General features: G+C 41.9%; 2 protein-coding genes across 2 annotated transcripts; both read right to left on the reverse strand.

The window, feature by feature from the left end:
• Positions 1-1,506: 1,506 nt before the first annotated feature.
• On the reverse strand, positions 1,507-3,493 carry LOC116352849 (T-box transcription factor TBX3). The gene is made up of 3 exons (XM_031805651.1): positions 3,402-3,493; positions 2,668-3,272; positions 1,507-2,507 (listed from the first exon to the last, which is right to left on the reverse strand). Exons 2-3 carry the CDS (start codon positions 3,049-3,051, stop codon positions 2,058-2,060), a joined length of 834 nt encoding a protein of 277 aa, XP_031661511.1. The 5' UTR covers positions 3,052-3,272; positions 3,402-3,493; the 3' UTR covers positions 1,507-2,057.
• An 899-nt stretch (positions 3,494-4,392) lies between these two features.
• On the reverse strand, positions 4,393-5,683 carry tbx3b (T-box transcription factor 3b). The gene is made up of 2 exons (XM_031805656.1): positions 4,908-5,683; positions 4,393-4,794 (listed from the first exon to the last, which is right to left on the reverse strand). The coding sequence occupies exons 1-2, from the start codon at positions 5,279-5,281 to the stop codon at positions 4,494-4,496; spliced, it is 675 nt and encodes a 224-aa protein (XP_031661516.1). The 5' UTR covers positions 5,282-5,683; the 3' UTR covers positions 4,393-4,493.
• Positions 5,684-18,862: the final 13,179 nt, after the last annotated feature.

Here is an 18,862-nt window from a genome sequence, read left to right on the forward strand (position 1 = left end):
TAAGGGCTTGTAAGTAAGCATTTCACTGTAAACTCTACACCTGTTGAATTCGATGTTTCAGAATTGTCTCAATGAAGAGTTCGGCGTCCGACAAGCCATATCCACCGTTATGGTATGGATGAGGCTGAAATGTGAGCTGAAATGTGAAGCCAACTGAAGATGGTTAGCTTTAGAAAACCCTGAGTAGATCTAGCTTGCTTTGTGGGATACCAAGCCGGTCTTCCAGGATGGTTAACAAAAATATGAAGTGCCTGCAGCACTACTGGGGCAGGGTTGCCTAGCCCTGCTATATAGTATTGACCTCCAACCAGGTATTTCAAATCTTTTGAATATTAGCGATATGACAAAAATCAATGACGCATGAGTTGGGGGTTAGGGTAGATCAAATGTACACAAATCATCTATTTGTTATGTTAATTTGACACAAGCTGTATCCTTTTTAGCCACGCCCTTGTGGAGATATGAAAGGGTTTGATTGGTTTAAGCAATGTATGGGGAAACTTTCACTTATCAGAGGGCAGGTGAAGCTCGCACCTGCCAAATGATTTGTTATTTAGTAATACTGCACGTGCTGGTAGGCTATATATTTCCATAAATCAAAACACTAAATGCTCGTAATAACTTTGCCATTCATATTTTCGAAGATTTTATGACATTTTAATAAAACGTTTTCGAAATAAAAACTATGATGCTGAATGTATTTGATAAACAATATTTGTATTCAAGCATGATCGTTGAATATGAATACTGTGTACTGTAGGCCCATACCAGAACAACATCTAAGGGGCTAAAAAGGGAAGTATATATTTGTATTTGTAAGTATATAGGCTTATGCAATAAAGAACAATAACGTATGTTTATAATATAAATGTTTTGTAATCATTTGTTCATATAGATCATCATATGAAACTTACGGGATCATTTACATTTATATATATATATATAATGTGCTCCTTATATATATATATATATATATATATATTTGCAAAGTAGTAGTTATAAGCGCTATGATAGTAAACGATTACCGTAATAGTAGGTTAGCCTAATAATGTATTTTATATACACACAGAGTAGGGAGGTAGGAAATTAATTTAGAACTTTTTTCGTTTTAAATCAACTGAAACTTTTCAAACATAAAATGCACAGACATGAGCATCCATTCAAGAACCTCCTCAATCATTAAAACAGTATACTTTTATTTCGTTTAACATTATTTTGTTGCGTTGATATCACGCATTCAAGAGCAGTTTTCAAATGAACAAACATGTTATAACAAAGAGCTTTGTAGGCATATAATGGGTTGTAATAAATGATAGGCAAAAAATATTGTGACAATTTATGTTGATCTACAACGCATGCACATAATTACAGCAAATAAAAATAGTGACATTTTTATTGTATTTGACCTTTATTTAACTAGGCAAGTCATTTAATAAGAACAAATTCGTATTTACAATGACGCCTACCAAAAGGCAAAAAAAGGCCTCCTGCGGGGACGGGCGCTGGGATTAAAGATTTAAAAAAACATTTTTTTAAAGAGGACAAAACACACACCACGACATGAAATGGTTATGTTGTTTAATGAAACTGCAAATGATATTGATTAACTGACCGAAGCAACGCCATTGACTTTTCAATGTTTAACAAACAAGTCAGCAAAAACATTCCTCCATAGAATGGTTATTTAAAACGAATTTTCAAAACGTCCTTATTAACTATTGTGTCAAGATCACGAAATAAATCATATTTGAACTACACACGTGCTTTGGTTGTAAAATACAGTGGTTTATAGCGGTTCGTTGCATGGCTAAGTGATATATAAAAACATTAGGGATTTATTGCAAATAAACTTCAGTGCCATTAGTGAACAAATTACAGTATCATCAACACACAAGCGCAACCATAATTCACAGACGCAAACAATGTTATCTATTATGCATACATTCCGCATTAGAAATGTTAAAATGACGTTTGGTATGATAGCAAACATCCCAATCTTCATTCATCAGGCTATGAAAAAAAAATCTAAATTGTAATCAGTTTGTTAGATTTATGACCTAGGAATATGAGTCTCTGTCTTGATAGGAGTCAATACCTCTGACCAACTGTTGTATACATTGAAGCTGATCCATGCAATCCTTGCTGGATACACGTTTTGCCGCTGACGCACCAGAACTCTGTAGCGAGGAAACGCTGTTTACCTCTGACATAGGCATACAGTGCAATGGAGCAGCAATCGGACTATTTGCAATAGTGTGACAATTCACGTCTCTATCCGTCATAAGGCGAATAGATGTCGGGGGCGTCGAACAGTTGTCTGGTAGGCCTACTCTATTGGAAATTAAGTATGGCCTGAACCGGGTAGGAGGGCGCACTGGGCGGCGATGCACTGGGGTTACTGAGCGGCGATGCACTGGGGTTGATGCTGTGGTGGAGAGAGCAGCCGTTGTGGCCAAATGGGAGTAGGGATAGGGGAAAATAGCACCAAAAGGAGAAACCGTGAGGCCCTATATGGGAAACAAAGAAAGAGCGGTTAGGGCTGCAAAGTTTGCTGTTATTTGCATTCCTTATTTTCATTACTTAAATTAGCCTAATTCATTTACGACGTCATAAGCGTAAAAGCCGCCTGTTGAGTAGTGTTGCTGAATTAATAGATGGTAGGCATACCTGCGATGCCATAGCATGCTGCTGAAAGTTCAAGGGTAATCCTGACGTTCCTGACACTCTTTGTACAGAAGATACTGGGATACCAGCCGTGCCCATGGAGCACACTCCGCCAGATGACACAGCCATCAGCATGTGCCCCATTGCTGTTGCTGCTACACTGGATAAAGTTTCTCCCTGCATGTTGACTTGGGCATTGTGTAGGAGACGGTGAGCGACACCCAAGGGGTTGAGAATATATCTTGTCCAATCCGGTGGATAAGAATAGCAGTGTGAAAAACTGCTGCGTCCTAGGCCTGTGATGTGAGCACTTTGGTCCGTTTCCACGGTTAAAGGCTGGAAGTGTTCTGTTGCCCTCGGATCCTCTGCTCCAAAGCAACGTGTCATACCACCAGTTGTGGAGTTTATATGGTCCTCTTTTGGATCCTCTGAGTCTGTTTCGGTCCTAAGTGAGTCCGTTGAAGCCCTGTCCGCTTTGTCGTGGAATGTGGTGACATTTGGCTCAGGTGTCAGTTCCTCTGTGGTGGTTGAGGTTTTTCGCAAGTCTTGTCCAACATTATTCCAATGTTTGCTTTCTTGGCCGCTTTCGTTGTCACTTTGGCAGCCCTCTAACATGATTGGTTAAATACAATGTTGTTTGTAAACTGAAAACAAGTTGAGGCTAAACATTTTACCATTACAATATATTATGGTACGAAAGGTACAAATGTATTCAATTCGTTATCATACAAACTCACCGATTGACGTTGCATTTCCTGCGCTTTTCAGTGGAGCCTCATCCAAAGAGTCACCAGAGGTTTCACTGAACTTTTGTATATTTATACCCAATAGTTTCCTAATAAAAAAAGGAACATTTTAGTAGGCCTATTGACAATTAAGAGTTTCTAGAAGTATTTAGATTTACATTTCTCGTTTTTTGTCTCACTTTTTTTCTCTTCTACCATTGCCAGTGTCACGGAATCCTTTGGCGAAAGGATTGTTATCAATTTTCAGTTGTGTGATCTGAAAATAGAAATGACTGTTAAGGAATGTAATGTTTCTAAACATTAGACCAGTAATTACATTTGAACACTATTAATCATAGTCTCATAGGCGATAGGCTAGTGATAAACCAGGAGTTGGTGTATACAATCCTTCAAACGATTCCAACAAAATCTTTGTCCACAAGAAATTTGTAAAGGGTTTATAAGCAGTTAATACACGTTGTGTAAATATATTGCATATTACAACAAAATATTTGAAAACACAAACATCAACATTTCATTACTTGCCGAATATTGAGCCTTGGGCATAATATGCTATAGTGTATAGCTCGGCCTATATGTCAGTAATGAATTTAGACCTGGATTGAAGTCTATATAACTGCAATAATTGTTCATCACCATCCATAAACTCTTTACAAACTCTTTATGCATAATATATACATGTGTGTGTGTGTATATATATATACAATTTATATTTTCCAGAGTGTTATCAATACGAAAAATACATTGATATTCTGAAATGTGCTTTATGAAATTAATGAGTGCCTACCTTATCGTTTTGATAAGCAGTTACAGCAAGGAATTCTGTCTCAGAAAAGACATAGGTCCTGAACGTGCTATAAGGTAGTTTGAGGATATCATTGGCCCTCACAACGTGAAACCTGGGCTGGTATTTGTGCATTGAGTTAAGAATCGTCTGTAATTGGAGACAACATACATTTTAAATAATAAACTAGGCCTAGTCATCAACTCGAACTTTAGTTTAAGAAAAACTAGTCTTTCAGTTATATTTCAATATAACAATACATTAGATTAGTTAAACTGCACTGTAAATAGACTACATTATTAACACAAAACGCTAGTATTTTTGGAACTTACAAACCCATGCTTGTCCGAGATGTTATTTGTCAATTTTAATTTGTGAAAATTGACCACTTTTGACATCCATTGCTCGCCAGAAGCGGGACTGTCTGGGTGTATGTACATCCTCTTTGGCATTTCAGGATCTGCCTTTCCTGACACCATCCAACGGGAGTTGTGAAACTTGTACCTGAAGTCGTCGGCCGCAACAATGTCCACGAGCAAAATATATTTTGCCCTTTGGTTCAAGCCAGTACATCTTGCTTTGAACGGTGGAAACATGCGCCTGGAGAAAAGGTTAAACACATCGATTCTAAATCACAGACGTATAGAATATAGGCTGGAAAAAACGAATAACTTTATAGGCTATGGTTATTGATGATATTTTAGAACATTTACCTTCCTGATTTTGTTATGACCATTTCAGTGCCGAATTTGTGGAATTGTGTCCAAAGGTGCCTTGCCTCCAAGTGAACTTTTGGATCATCCTCCGTGGCTTCCGTCTCCAGCGTTTTAGGAGGACTGAGCTTGGCAGACTGGGTTGCATTATGCTGTTCCAGCGAGGCTTTGCGGAGGATCGTTTCAGCAGTGACCGGATCCAGCATGCGATGCCTTTGCGCAACAGGCATGTGAAGAGACCCGTGGGAAGTTAACGCAATAGCAGGAAAAAACGGAGATTGTCGGGCCAGCATTGCGTCGAGGGTGAAATTCGAAGCAGTGTTTGGTAAAAACGGTTGGAATGCCATAGCTCCTGGTACAAGTGGATCTCTCATTCAAAAGTGAATCCTCTTCATGTCAAGGTAGGACAACCGATGTCTTCAATAATTTCTTAAATGCACACGTTTTGATATTTGGAATAAGCTATATTCAGTCAAACTGTCACATTTTCTCAAGTGTATTTCAAGCTGGTATTTCGTTGCCATTTCATCGTAATTATAATGTAGCTTACCCTTTTCAGAAGACAAAAGTAGGCCTACCCATATGCCACCTATTTCAAATTTCGATTAGGCTAGTTTGTGTTAAATCCGAACAAATGTTACCGGTTGCATTCGATAAGTGCATCTCCATCTCATTCCAAGGAATTGTCTTCTATTCTTAGCATTATATTAGGCTACTAGGAGAAAAACCAATCCAGAATAGGGGCAATAGCCTATCCCATCAAAGATGTAGCGTGCACTTAGCTCATGTTCTTCCTTCCGGAACTGTGCGAATACGTTACGAAGTCCGAGCCGGAGTTGATTGGCTCTTTGACACTTTGGACCTTGTATATTCCATTATGGGTGTGGTTTCACGGATCAGGTGGGTAGAGCGGTTCAGTAAGCAGTATTGTACCATGGGGTGCTGGGTTCATATGCAGTTCGGTCTCTGCCACTTCACGGGTGATCTAAATAAAACTTTGCAAGAAACGTCGAGCTATATAGTCAGAGTGTTCGTGAGCAATGAAGGATTTAGTGCGCACTATTGCAACTTGGAGCTGTCCACGTGCGTCTGATGCTGAATTCCACTTCTCATCAATAATTTGGCGGGGTAGACTTAATTTTGTCCTATTTATATTGCCTTGCTGATATTTAAAAATAACATAGGCTACACCCACGAAAGTCAGTGATTGAAGAGATTCAGTGTGGTATGCAAACATACTGTAGTAGACAGTAGCCCATGTTTCACTTCACAATGAATGAGCACAAAATAGTGGACTTACACATTTATCATAAATAAGTGTGGTTTATCCAAACTACCAGCTAAAAGGCTGGCGAATGTCTAGTTATTAAACGTGTAAAGGTCTTTAGGCTAATCCATTAACTATAAGCACAACTTACTTTTTCAATTATTAGAATCTTAAAGATATTTCAAGTTTATATTTGACAACTATTATCCACTATAGGCTCATTTTAAATAATTAGAATTGACAATTAATGTAAATGCCTCTGGCTATAATTCAAATACAGTCTTGTCATCAAGTAGGCTATGTTTATTAATCTCTCAAATCATACATTCAGACAGTGATCATTTCAACAAATATGTCTGACCCCCAGACAACAATTTCAAAGTCAATCACTCTGTCTACCTCCTCTCTTGTCACTCTATCTGAAGTGTTTCAATAGTCCATCTTCAGTCCATATTACATGCTCAAATGTTTTATTTTATAGGCCAATACCACCTTCAACTGCTGCATCATCAAGGAAATACCATTGGCCATCCTAAACACTGGTATGCCTATTAAAACACATTCACTTGCTTCAGTCTTCCCACACCATTCCTGTGCCCCATGGCTTCCTGGACCCACACTGTGACAGCCTTGTGACATGAGAACAGGGCTGCATGGGTACAGTCTACAGTCAGGGCCTTTGCTCTGCACAGCTACAATATATATATAGTATATATACACCTTATATACAAACGTATTTGGACACCCCTTCAAATGAGTGGATTCAACTATTTCAGCCACACCCATTGCTGACAGGTGTATACAATTGAGCACACAGCCATGCAATCTCCATAGACGGGGCGGCAGGGTAGCCTAGTGGTTAGAGCGTTGGACTAGTAACCGGAAGGTTGCAAGTTCAAACCCCCGAGCTGACAAGGTACAAATCTGTCGTTCTGCCCCTGAACAGGCAGTTAACCCACTGTTCCTAGGCCGTCATTGTAAATAAGAATTTGTTCTTAACTGACTTGCCTGGTTAAATAAAGGGGGGAAAAAAAATAAAAAATAGACAAACATTGGTAATAGAATGGCCTTACTGAAGAGCTCATGAATTTCAACCTGGCACAGTCATAAGATGTCCTGCTAGAGCTGCCCCGGTCAACTGTAAGTGCTATTATTGTGAAGTGGAAACGTCTAGGAGCAACAACGGCTCAGCCGTGAAGTGGTAGGCCACACAAGCTCACAGAATGGGACCGCCGAGTGCTGTAGCAGCAGAGTGCGTAAAAATCGCCTTCGTTGCAACATTCATTACCAAGCTCCAAACTGCCTCTGGAAGCAACGTCAGCACAATAACTGTTCGTCGAGAGCTTCATAAAATGGGTTTCCATGGCCGAGCAGCCACAAACAAGCCTAAGATCACCATGCGCAATGCCAAGCGTCGGCTGGAGTGGTGAAAAGCTTACCGCCTATGGACTATGGAGCAGTGGAAACACGTTCTTTGGAATGATGAATCACGCTTCACCATTTGGCAGTCTGACGGACGAATCTGGGTTTGGCAGATACCAGGAGAACGCTACCTGCCCGAATGCATAGTGCCAGCTGTAAAGTTTGCTGGACGAGCAATAAGGGTCTAGGGATGTTTTTCTTGGTTCGGACTAGGCCTTTTAGTTCCAATGAAGGGAAATCTTAATGCTACAGCATACAATGACATTCTAGACAATTCTGTGCTTTCAACTTTGTGGCAGCAATTTGGTGAAGGCCCTGTCCTGTTTCAGCATGACAATGCCTCCATGCACAAAGCGAGGTCCGTACAGAAATGGTTTGTTGAGATCGGTGTGGAAAAACTTGACTGGCCTGCACAGGGCCCTGACCTCAACCCCATCAAACACCTGAATTGGGATGAATTGGAACGCCTACTGCGAGCCAGGCCTAACCATCCAACATCAGTTCCCGACCTCACTAATCTTGAGGCTGAATGAAAGCAAGTCCCCGCAAAAATGTTCCAACGTCTAGTGGAAAGCCTTCTCAGAAGAGTGGAGGCTGTTATAGCAGGAAAGGAGGGACCAACTCCATATTAATGCCCATGATTTTGGAATGAGATGTTTGACGAGCAGGTGTCCACATACTTTTGGTCATGTAGTGTAGAAGGTCTGCCAGTGATTGTCCAGGATGGATTAGTCTCTGGATTTAGTTACAGAGCTTTTTATTGCTCAATGGTCCATGGCAGGCTAGGAACGTACTAGTGAAACCTCTTACTGAGTGAGAGCAGCAGGTTCGGGACAACAAAGTCTCAGACAGGCGTTCAACCTCCAGTGTCATTGGTTTGCTTTCACCAAAGCTGGCGATGTTAATTTCCTTTCTGCGATTGTTGAGAACTGGATCTGTGTGAATTGTTACAAGGCCTCAGTACTACTATGCTATAGGTTGCTTTCATCTTCTAATACAATTCAAGCAAGGCAGTCACTGTATACACTACAGTGTTGCAGAGTTGACCCAGTGACCAAAAACAAGGGTTCGCTATGACAACCCTCGGTGTGAAATTAGATAATACCTCAACATGGAACCTTTGTATAGGTTTCTCTATGTGTCTCTGATCAAATTCTGAACTAAATATGCGTCGTATTCTGGGGTTACACTAGATACACAGCAGCGAATGGGACTGACGATGACCCAATCTTTTTTTGTCAGGAGAGGAAAGGGAAAACCCTGCCTGTCCATCAGCCAACTTCAAAAAGGCCCACTGAGTAATCTGAAACAAGCCGGAGAATGAGAGCAAACAAGATGCCTGGCTGTTATTTGTGGGCTTGGCCACAAGCTGCGTGTGAAACCTGTCACAAGGGACTAACCGCAGATTTCTATTGGGTCACTGCCCAGTGACATCCTCTCCCTGCAAAACTTCTACATTATGCCCCTGTTAGGACATGAAGGACATAAGGGGTCCGGACTCTGGGACAACTCTTGTTGAGGGACCTTGGGGGAGCTTGCCAGCAACAGTTTTGTTGTGGTCACCTAACTCTAACTGTCATCAACAAAGACAGCACTGGTATCACCCTATAGTGGAAACAGTGTACACACTACACATGTTGTACACCCCTGGGTCATGCCATGCCAATCAAATTTTAGTCACCAGGGTTCAATGTACCACCCTCCACTGTAGGTTCCCTGACCACTTGGGCACTGAGAGCTTGAAGAGCATCCTTATCTCAGTCCAAATAACAGGAAGTAAAGGTGTTATGTTGACAGGCATTGTCCCTTTTCTTTTATGCACCAAAGTTACTTTAAATTCAGCTTATGTCTTAGACATAAGGTAGAGTGAGATGGCCAGAGGAGTGTGTTGGTTACTAGGTGACAAACCACAGCACGCTAAAAGTCTGAGAAAATAGTACCACAGTCTACGCTCACACTGAAGGTCTATAGATTCATAATTGCATTCTATACAATGTAAGTCAACCATCTTGCCATATTATTTGCCTAGGAATATATTTCCTAGGCAAATATAAACAACTCTGTTCCATGTCTCTCTGCAGCACTCATATAGCCATTTCTTCTAGCCTAGCCATGGAATCCCAGCTCACAGCTAGGGCCAGGGTCATTGGAAGCTCTCCAAACCGCCATGGCCATGCTGTCTCCCAAACACCTCTGATGTTTCGGTAGTTGAACACTGATGAATGGTCTAATGGTAGCAGGTCAGTGTGACTGAACACATTTGGACTTTGCAGGTACAAGGAATGTAGTTAAACAGAGGAGCAGAGGTGCTAAAGGAGAAATCCTGAGTTACGTCCAAAATAGCACACTATTCCCTCTATACCCCACTACTTTGACCAGAGTCCTATGGGCAGTGGTTAGAAGTAGTGCATTATGTAGTGAATAGGATGCCATTTGGGACGACAGCCTGGAGTAGATTGGGCATCAAACACACAGCAGCAGCCAAGTGGCAGGGTGATAGAGCAGACTATGAAAACTAATGTGAAGGTAGTTGTTATATAAGGGTCTGGGAATGGGGGAAAATAGGGGACAAGCCACATCATGGAGATATTTCAGTATGTTCTAATACTATCTCCATGATCCAGACAATGTCCTTTTACCTCACACAAGGGACTGTCTTTCCTCTTTATCATTCATAAGTCATCACCTCATCTTCCCTTCCGTCACGGAGAACAGTAGATACCAGTATTATCTGTCTTTGACAGAATCAACATCAAAAGCTATAACGCTGTTCTCAGTAAATTATACGGTAACTAAATAAAGTGAAACATGATGTTTCAACAAAGTGCTAGAAAGGGAACTTTTAGCATGGCTTCCTGTCACCATTCCCTGTGGTCCACTGGCACAGATAGACTGGGTATATTTCCCAAATGGCACCCTATCCCCTGTGTAGTGCACTAGGGCCCATAGGGTTCTGGTCAAAAGTAGTGCACTCTGTCATGGAATAGGGTGCCATTTGTGATGCCGCCTGGGACGTCAGACTACACTAGAGGCAGCTGGCGATCAGCATGATTAATGTGACATCTGAGTGGCGTGAAGGGAGAGTGGAGCATGGTGGCTCTACAGGAACACAGCTCTCACACTGCTGTGTGCACTATGCCCCCCAAAGACTACCAGGTCTGGTACACTCATGTGTCCCAAATGGCACCCTATTCTAACGGGTAATTTTTCACTGTTTCTCTTGGATCAATAGGTCCTATAAACATCAAGGCCAACCCCTATAAGGCTTGAGTCCCCCTTCTGGTTATTTGTTTATGTTTATTCATTTGAGTGTGTAGTTTGAAATTCTGAGCTGATTTAGGATCCTGTTGGTTCCCCTGATACACAGGTGGAAATGATTCCTATTAGACTCCTACTAGACTCCTACTAGACTCCTATTAGACTCCTATTAGACTCATACTAGACTCCTATTAGACTCCTACTAGACTCCTATTAGACTCCTATTAGACTCCTACCAGACTCCTACTAGACTCCTATTAGACTCCTATTAGACTCCTATTAGACTCCTACTAGACTCCTACTAGACTCCTATTAGACTCCTACCAGACTCCTACTAGACTCCTACTAGACTCCTATTAGACTCCTATTAGACTCCTACCAGACTCCTACTAGACTCCTATTAGACTGTCCTGAGCCATCTTGGGACATCTGAGTTTCTGTCTCGCTGTCCTGCCTGTTGAGATGGATAGCTGTCCTCCTAGGACTGGGTACATTGTAAAAGTAACACACTCAACAACACTTCAGATATACTGTATTGGCATTTCTGTGCAGCGAAAAGCTACTCTTCAAGATTAGCAAAGGACTGCCAGACTCTGTGAATAAAAGTCCCGCAGTTCCAGCACCCTTGCAGAATTGAACATGAATCCAGATAATGAAAGTAGTGAAAGGTCAATTAGGAAAAAGAAAAGAATGAATAGGCTACATTTGCTCTGATCCCTTTGAACATATTCCTCAGCCCTTTTGTAAAGGATAGCTCTGACACAGGTCTGTATATTTGAGATTTTATGGCGGTATGTATTGTGATAGATGATGCCACTGACAGAGAGGTGCTTGGACAGCACACAGAAGGGGAAATCATCTGAAGTAACCGGCTTCCATTTATTTAAGACTCAAGCTTCTTTTTTTCTCTCAACTTACAGCATTAGCTAAGTTATTAACACTTTGAAATACCTTCATCAAATCAGAGTTTGATGGTTTTCCCAAGTATGAATTAGCTACGTTTGATATGGTGTTGTGTATAGCTGGAGCTGTTTCCATGAAGAGTATGCTGACAGTGGTGTGGTCCTGTTCTGTCTGGGAGAGTATGGGAAGGGCTTCTCCAAACACCGGGTTACTCAACTTAGCCACCCCCTACACATGTGCGCAGGCACACACACACACACACACACACGCACACACGCACGCACGCACGCACGCACGCACGCACGCACACACACACACACACACACACACACACACACACACACACACACACACACACACACACACACACACACACACACACACACACACACACACACACACACACACACACACACACACACACACACACACTCATCAATACTTGGATGAAGAGACTATTTCACAGGTACAGCTCTTTTTAACTGCAAACCCTCAATCTGTCAGCCACCTCTCAATAAGCTAATAGTTCTAATGTGTGAAAATTGATTTCTCTGGACCTGCTACCTCCTCCTTGCTCAACCCTTTTTCATTCACTTCCCTCTTTCACTCAGCTTTAAAAGGATTTATAGCCTTGTTGTTATTGATAAGCGGAAATGAATTTTACTCAATAATAAAACCTTTGGTTTGTGTAAAGTTTGGGGTCCATGGAAAGTGTATTTGCTGAATAGTGATTTTCATTCAACAGGCCTTGGCACATACATTTGAGGTGGAAATAAAGATATACTGTACAGCCTTTGAGTTTAGTAGACAGTGCTACTCTCAGCACAAAGCCTCATCATTTTTGCTGAAGCTTTGAGCTTAATGGTGCTTTCGTGGTCAGCCCAAATGTCTTAACAGTACTGATCCCTGGCAGCCATATCCTGAGTAAACTTCTGTTGTGGTGTTTAGCAAAAAATAAGATGTAGTTGGATAGTAACCTCTTAGTATACTTGATTAATAACAAAAGAGCAGCAGCTGTGGCAAGATGTACGTGGTTGTTGTTGACAACCCCTGGGGATTTAACCCAAAACTCAGCTGGTAATTTGCTGCCTTACTCTTTAGGTCAACTATACAATGAGGCTTAGTCGGTTTATTGATGTCCCTCTTCCTTCCTGTGTGTGGGGGAAGTGGATTATTATTATTTTTTAAGCACTTAACAGAAATAGGTGAATTTGTTAGAGGGACTTTGTTAAAAAAAATATAGAATACACAATCCTCAAAGGCTGCCCTCAGCATTTGTCCTCCCAACCTCCTCTTAACGAGATTGGCCACTCAAAAATAAAATATGCCCAAATCCCTTAATTAGGCCAGATATTTTAATTAGGAGTAGGTAGATAGGCAGAATACATACTGTATGTTTTTTCTTTTTTCCTTGTTTGCATTACCTCTGAATGAAAGAGGCCTCCTCTCCCCCCTCCTTAATCCCCTTTCCCTAACATTCTCAGAGCTTGACATTCTCTTGTGATTTCTAGGGGGATCTTGCTTTTTGTATTTTAACTTTGCACTCCTACTAATCGGAGGATCATTGCCCATGCTTCACTTGAGAGCTGAATGTTCATAAGTGTTTACCGAGAAAATATGACCCCATTGGCCCCACGTGGGTATTTCGTGGGCAAGGTGGGCACACACCAAGCCCACACCAAGCCCACATCAGCCTCACACAGGCTAGCCCACAACAAGCCCAACACAGGTTAGCCCACACTAAGCCTAACACAGGCTAACCCACCCCAACCCCAGGCTAGCTCACACCAAGCCCAGGCTAGCTCACACCAAGCCTAGGCTAGCTCACACCAACCCCAGGCTAGCTCACACCAAGCCCAGGCTAGCTCACACCAAGCCCAGGCTAGCTCACACCAAGCCCAGGCTAGCTCACACCAACCCCAGGCTAGCTCACACCAACCCCAGGCTAGCTCACACCAAGCCCAGGCTAGCTCACACCAACCCCAGGCTAGCTCACACCAACCCCAGGCTAGCTCACACCAAGCCCAGACTAGCTCACACCAACCCCAGGCTAGCCCACAACAAGCCCAGCTAGAGAATTTTATCAACCAGGAAATGGCTGACTGATTTCTGCATATTGCACCATTAAGCTATACAAATAATAAAAGTCTTATTTTCAGACACACACTCTCAGACTCTTCTCATACTCACACTGCCCTACAGGGTAATGGAAACCCTATGAGGTCCAGGGGACTGACTCTCCACGCAAAAGCAGTCATTCAAAATGTCAACCAGCTTGTCAGATTCTTTACACCAAAGACACAACCGTTAGCAGCCTTGCACCCCTGCAATATGTGTGTGAGTCACAGCAGCTGAAATCAAATAAACAGATCACATTCCTCTTCCTCTTATCATGTGTCTTATACCCAGACATTATATAGGCTGACTTGTTACGCAAGACTAAAAGGGGCAATCTGTGGTTGTTACATCAATTTTTGTACTTTAAATAATGATACTCATTGACTCTTGAATATTATAACTTATAAATGCCACAAGCTTAGTTTAACTGTCTTAATTAACCCATCAAAACCTCAAATATAAGCTTGTTTTAATTCAATGTTTGTAAACAATAAAATGATAAACAACCACTGTATATGGAAAATATGGATCAATATCTGTCTGTATGACTTTGAAAGTGTTTACATTTCTCCAGCCCCATCCCTCAGTTGTTTACCAAATCAGTGGTGGTGACAGCTTTGCTATTGTTTTAACTGCAGGTTGCCCCTTTAACTAGTGGTTCTGTACTTATACACTGAGTATATGAGCATTAGGAACAACTTCAACAACTGGCACCTACTACCATACCCCGTTCAAAGGAACTGAAATATTTTGTCTTGCCCATTCGCCCTCTGAATGGCACACATACACAATCAATGTCTCAATTTTCTTAAAGCTTACAAATCCTTCTTTAACCTGTATCCCCCTTTTATCTACACTGATTTAAGTGGATTTAACAAGTGTCATCAATAAGGAATCCTAGCTTTTACCTGGATTCACCTGGTCAGACTGTGTCATGGAAAGAGCAGGTGTTTTTAATGTTTTGTATACTCAGTGTACATTGGAAGTACTAACATAGAATATAGGCTTCTCAATATAAGGCTATTAGCAAGCACACCAAGATAAGTGTTATACCTAAAGATGTTTTAGTCAACATCTCAAACCCAATGCATATTTAGTGGTACTTTCATATATTGCTAAATTAAATTGTGTTGCATTTGCAATAAGGCTGGATTCCTTCTTCGCCTTCACAAGGATATCTAAAGCTTTGGGAAAATGCAAGGAATGTCTAGCATCTCCATGTGAATGTACTGGACCATCCCACTGGCCTCCTTACACCCCATCCTAGAGCAGGTTATCTCCTGTCCATGCCCCTTAGATCAGAATGATCACTTTGTTATGTGCTGTTTAAATGACCCTACAGAAAAACAGTCCTGTGTGCCCTTCACACCAACACACACACATACAATTGCTGCTAAATGAAAGTGCTCCAATCTCATGCCCCACACACAATGAGTCAATACAATGCCCACACAAGATCCTGAGTGCCACACCATTTTAAAGCCAAGGATAACAGCTGTTTCTGTACCGGTATCCTTCAATGCAGAGTTTGGCGATTAAATGCTGAGATTCAAGTTACCTTGGTCTTGCTTTGATTCCGGAGAGTGCCTTACAAATTAAATGGCATAGATGTATAAGAAGAACATAACACCTTACTGTCTAAACCCAATGTATATTTTCCCATCCATCACCACTTTAGAATAATGTAGGCTTAAACAGTTATGGAATCTACTGAATGCTATTTTCATAGTTTAGCTTGGATGCTTTGTTTATATGTTGGGCATTTCATTTGAATTGATTTCTGGAAGAAAAAAAACTGGAAAAAATCTCCACACACTTTCAAAAAAATGGTCATTCTTTTTTTACCTCATTTTTTTTCTCACACTGTCTCAGGCACCACTCCAGAATATCCCATATGTGTTCAATTGTTTTGACATCTGGTGACTGAGACGGCCATGGCGTATGGTTAACATCGTTTTCAAGCTCATCAAATCATTCAGTGACCACTCGTGCCCTGTGGATGGGGGCATTGTCATCCTATGGGGCATAGCCATGGTAGGCAAAATAATGGCTTGCCCAGAATTGATATACATTACCCTAAGCACGATGGGATGTCAATTGCTTAATTAACGCAGGAACCACACCTGTGTGGAAGCACAGGCTTTCAATATACTTTGTATCCCTCATTTACTCAAGTGTTTCCGTTATTTTGGCAGTTACCTGTAAATTGTTAGCGGTAAACGCCATGAAGACCAATGAATACACTATGACTGATTTAGTGTTTACCAATAGTGTTTATGAGGTCACTGTGGCTGTGAAATATTGACTGAAGTGCTTGGATAAGACATCCCTAATAGAGGATAGTTAGGAAATGAGCTCTTCAATTAAAAAAAAAGTGCTTTCCTTATCGTCAGCACAAACAGCTATAAGAAGAAGCCCATGAAAGACCACCCGACACTATAAGCTCGTTCCAAATGGCAACCTATTCCCATATAGAGCACTACTTTTGACCAGAGCGGGCCCTGTTCAAAAGCAATGCATTATATAGGGAATAGGGTTCCATTTGAGATGCATTCTATCTGTCTTCCTGTTGATGGGCCTGACAATATTCTTTGATTTGAATAGTGTGAATATTTATGTCCAAAGGTGTTTGTCTGTTCTTAATGTGTGCTGTCTGCAGGAAGATACAGATGACAGTTATTGCCAGGATAAGTGGCTATGGATTATAGGAAGCTTGTCCTGACAGAGGAAGCATTAAGGGCTCTTCATTATCTCATCATTCTCAGGTACACAATCAATGTGAAGAAGAGGCCCAACGAATACTGTCCGAATTAACCCAGTCCTGGTTAACACCATGGCAAATATGTTCTATCTATCTGATTAAACAAACAGTTAACAGAGAACATATCTTTAAAAAATGTCACATATTTACATTGTGATTATTATAAATAATATCATATATCTGGTCGTTCAAATCGTTGTGTAAATAAATGCATGACTTTTACAAGAAAGAACGTTTCCCATGCCATGTCCATAGAATTCATCACATACAATGTAAAATAGACTACCATACAGTAAATGTAAATGCAATGATGAGATAAAAGCTAATCATGACAGTGATGGTAGAACGGCGAAGGGCAACTTTGATGGGGGTGGGGGGCCACAAAAAAACGGAACTCATCAGGGAACTCATGAGGGGCCGGAGTGGCTCGTGGGTCTGCGTACCCTCCCCCGCCGCCCCACTTAGTTTGTAAATTAATTTCCTGCAATTCTGCACATTTTGCCATGGGGCGGAGGAATTTTGCAATTTTACAGATAATCTCCTGCAATTCGATACATTTTGCCTTAGGGTGGAGGCAAATTTTGCAGTTTTTAATATTAGAACTAATGATCAACGGACCCCACGTGTCACGACTTCCGCCGAAGTCGGCTCCTCTCCTTGTTTGGGAGGCGTTTGGCGGTCGACATCACCGGCTTTTTAGCCATAGCAGCTCCATTTGTCTTTTTGTTGTTTTTGTGAATTTTACTTTTTCTCCCCAATTTCGTGGTATCCAATTGTTTAGTAGCTACTATCTTGTCTCATCGCTACAACTCCCGTCTCTCGGGAGAGACGAAGGTTGAAAGTCATGCGTCCTCCGATACACAACCCAACCAAGCCGCACTGCTTCTTAACACAGCGTGCATCCAACTCGGAAGAAAGCCGCACCAATGTGTTGGAGGAAACACCGTGCACCTGGCAACCTTGGTTAGCGTGCACTGCGCCCGGCCCGCCACAGGAGTCGCTGGTGCGCGATGAGTCAAGAATATCCCTACTGGCCAAGCCCTCCCTAACCCGGACGACGCTGGGCCAGTTGTGCGTCGCCCCACGGACCTCCCACTCGCGGCCGGTTGCGACAGAGCCTGGGCGCGAACCCAGAGTCTCTGGTGGCACAGCTGGCGCTGCAATACAGCGCCCTTCACCACTGCGCCACCCGGTAGGCCGCAGCGCCATTTTCATGTATCCATTTGTTTTGTCGTGTTCCCTGCACACCTGGTTTTCATTCCCCAATCAATCTACATGTATTTATTCCTCTGTTCCCCATCATGGCTTTGTGTAAGATTGTTTGTGTTACGTGTGTATTGTTGACGCGCCAGACTGGCTTGTTTTTTCCGTGTTATTTTTCACAAAGATGTTTATTGTTAAACATAATTCTTGTGACTGTTTTGCGCGTTTTGCACTTTTGCATAAAAAAAAAGTGTGCGCCTGTTCACAAAGCTCTGCTCTCCTGCACCTGACTTCGCTTCCAGTACCCACGGCAGTCGGTAATTCTAACTACAAGTTTAGATAGCTGGCCGCTAGGCTAATTTACCAATCTAAAAAATTATATATATTTTTTTTTTATGGGGCGGGCCACCAGTTGCCCGTTGGTAAAATATGTCAAATATATGGATGGGACAGACAGATAGGAACACATTTTTAAAAATGATTCTGCTTGCCAAAATAACACATTCAGTGCATTAATTTTATGCGGGTTGAAAGGAAAAGGCATAGAGCCATAGACCATATATCTATTGGAAAAGCAATGCTCCTAGAATGAGCATATAGATACAGTAACATGAGGGCGAGTGGTTTGCATGGACCTGTGCTGTTTCCCATGTCTCCACTCTGGTCCATCATCACTGTTGTAACGGGCCAATGACGTTTCAGGGGACCACCGTGAGACACTTACATTCATGGCCATAGCTACATATGAGGAGACTCTCCAGAACGACGCTGGGCCAATTGTGCACCGCCCTATGGGACTCCCGATCACGGCCTGTTGTGATACAGCCCGGGATCGAACCCGGGTCTGTAGTGACACCTCTAGCCGCTGTGTCACTCAGCAGGCCCTGCACGCTTATATTCTTGATCTGACTTACGCCTCGATCACACCGACAGTTTTTTTTGCACAAAATGGCACGGAGCATCATGTGGATATGTGTGCAACAGAAGTTCAAACCGTTTATGCATACAATTTAATGCACATGT

The sequence above is a fragment of the Oncorhynchus kisutch genome, linkage group LG3, assembly GCF_002021735.2.
Source record: "Oncorhynchus kisutch isolate 150728-3 linkage group LG3, Okis_V2, whole genome shotgun sequence".
In the NCBI taxonomy this organism is placed as follows: domain Eukaryota; kingdom Metazoa; phylum Chordata; class Actinopteri; order Salmoniformes; family Salmonidae; genus Oncorhynchus; species Oncorhynchus kisutch.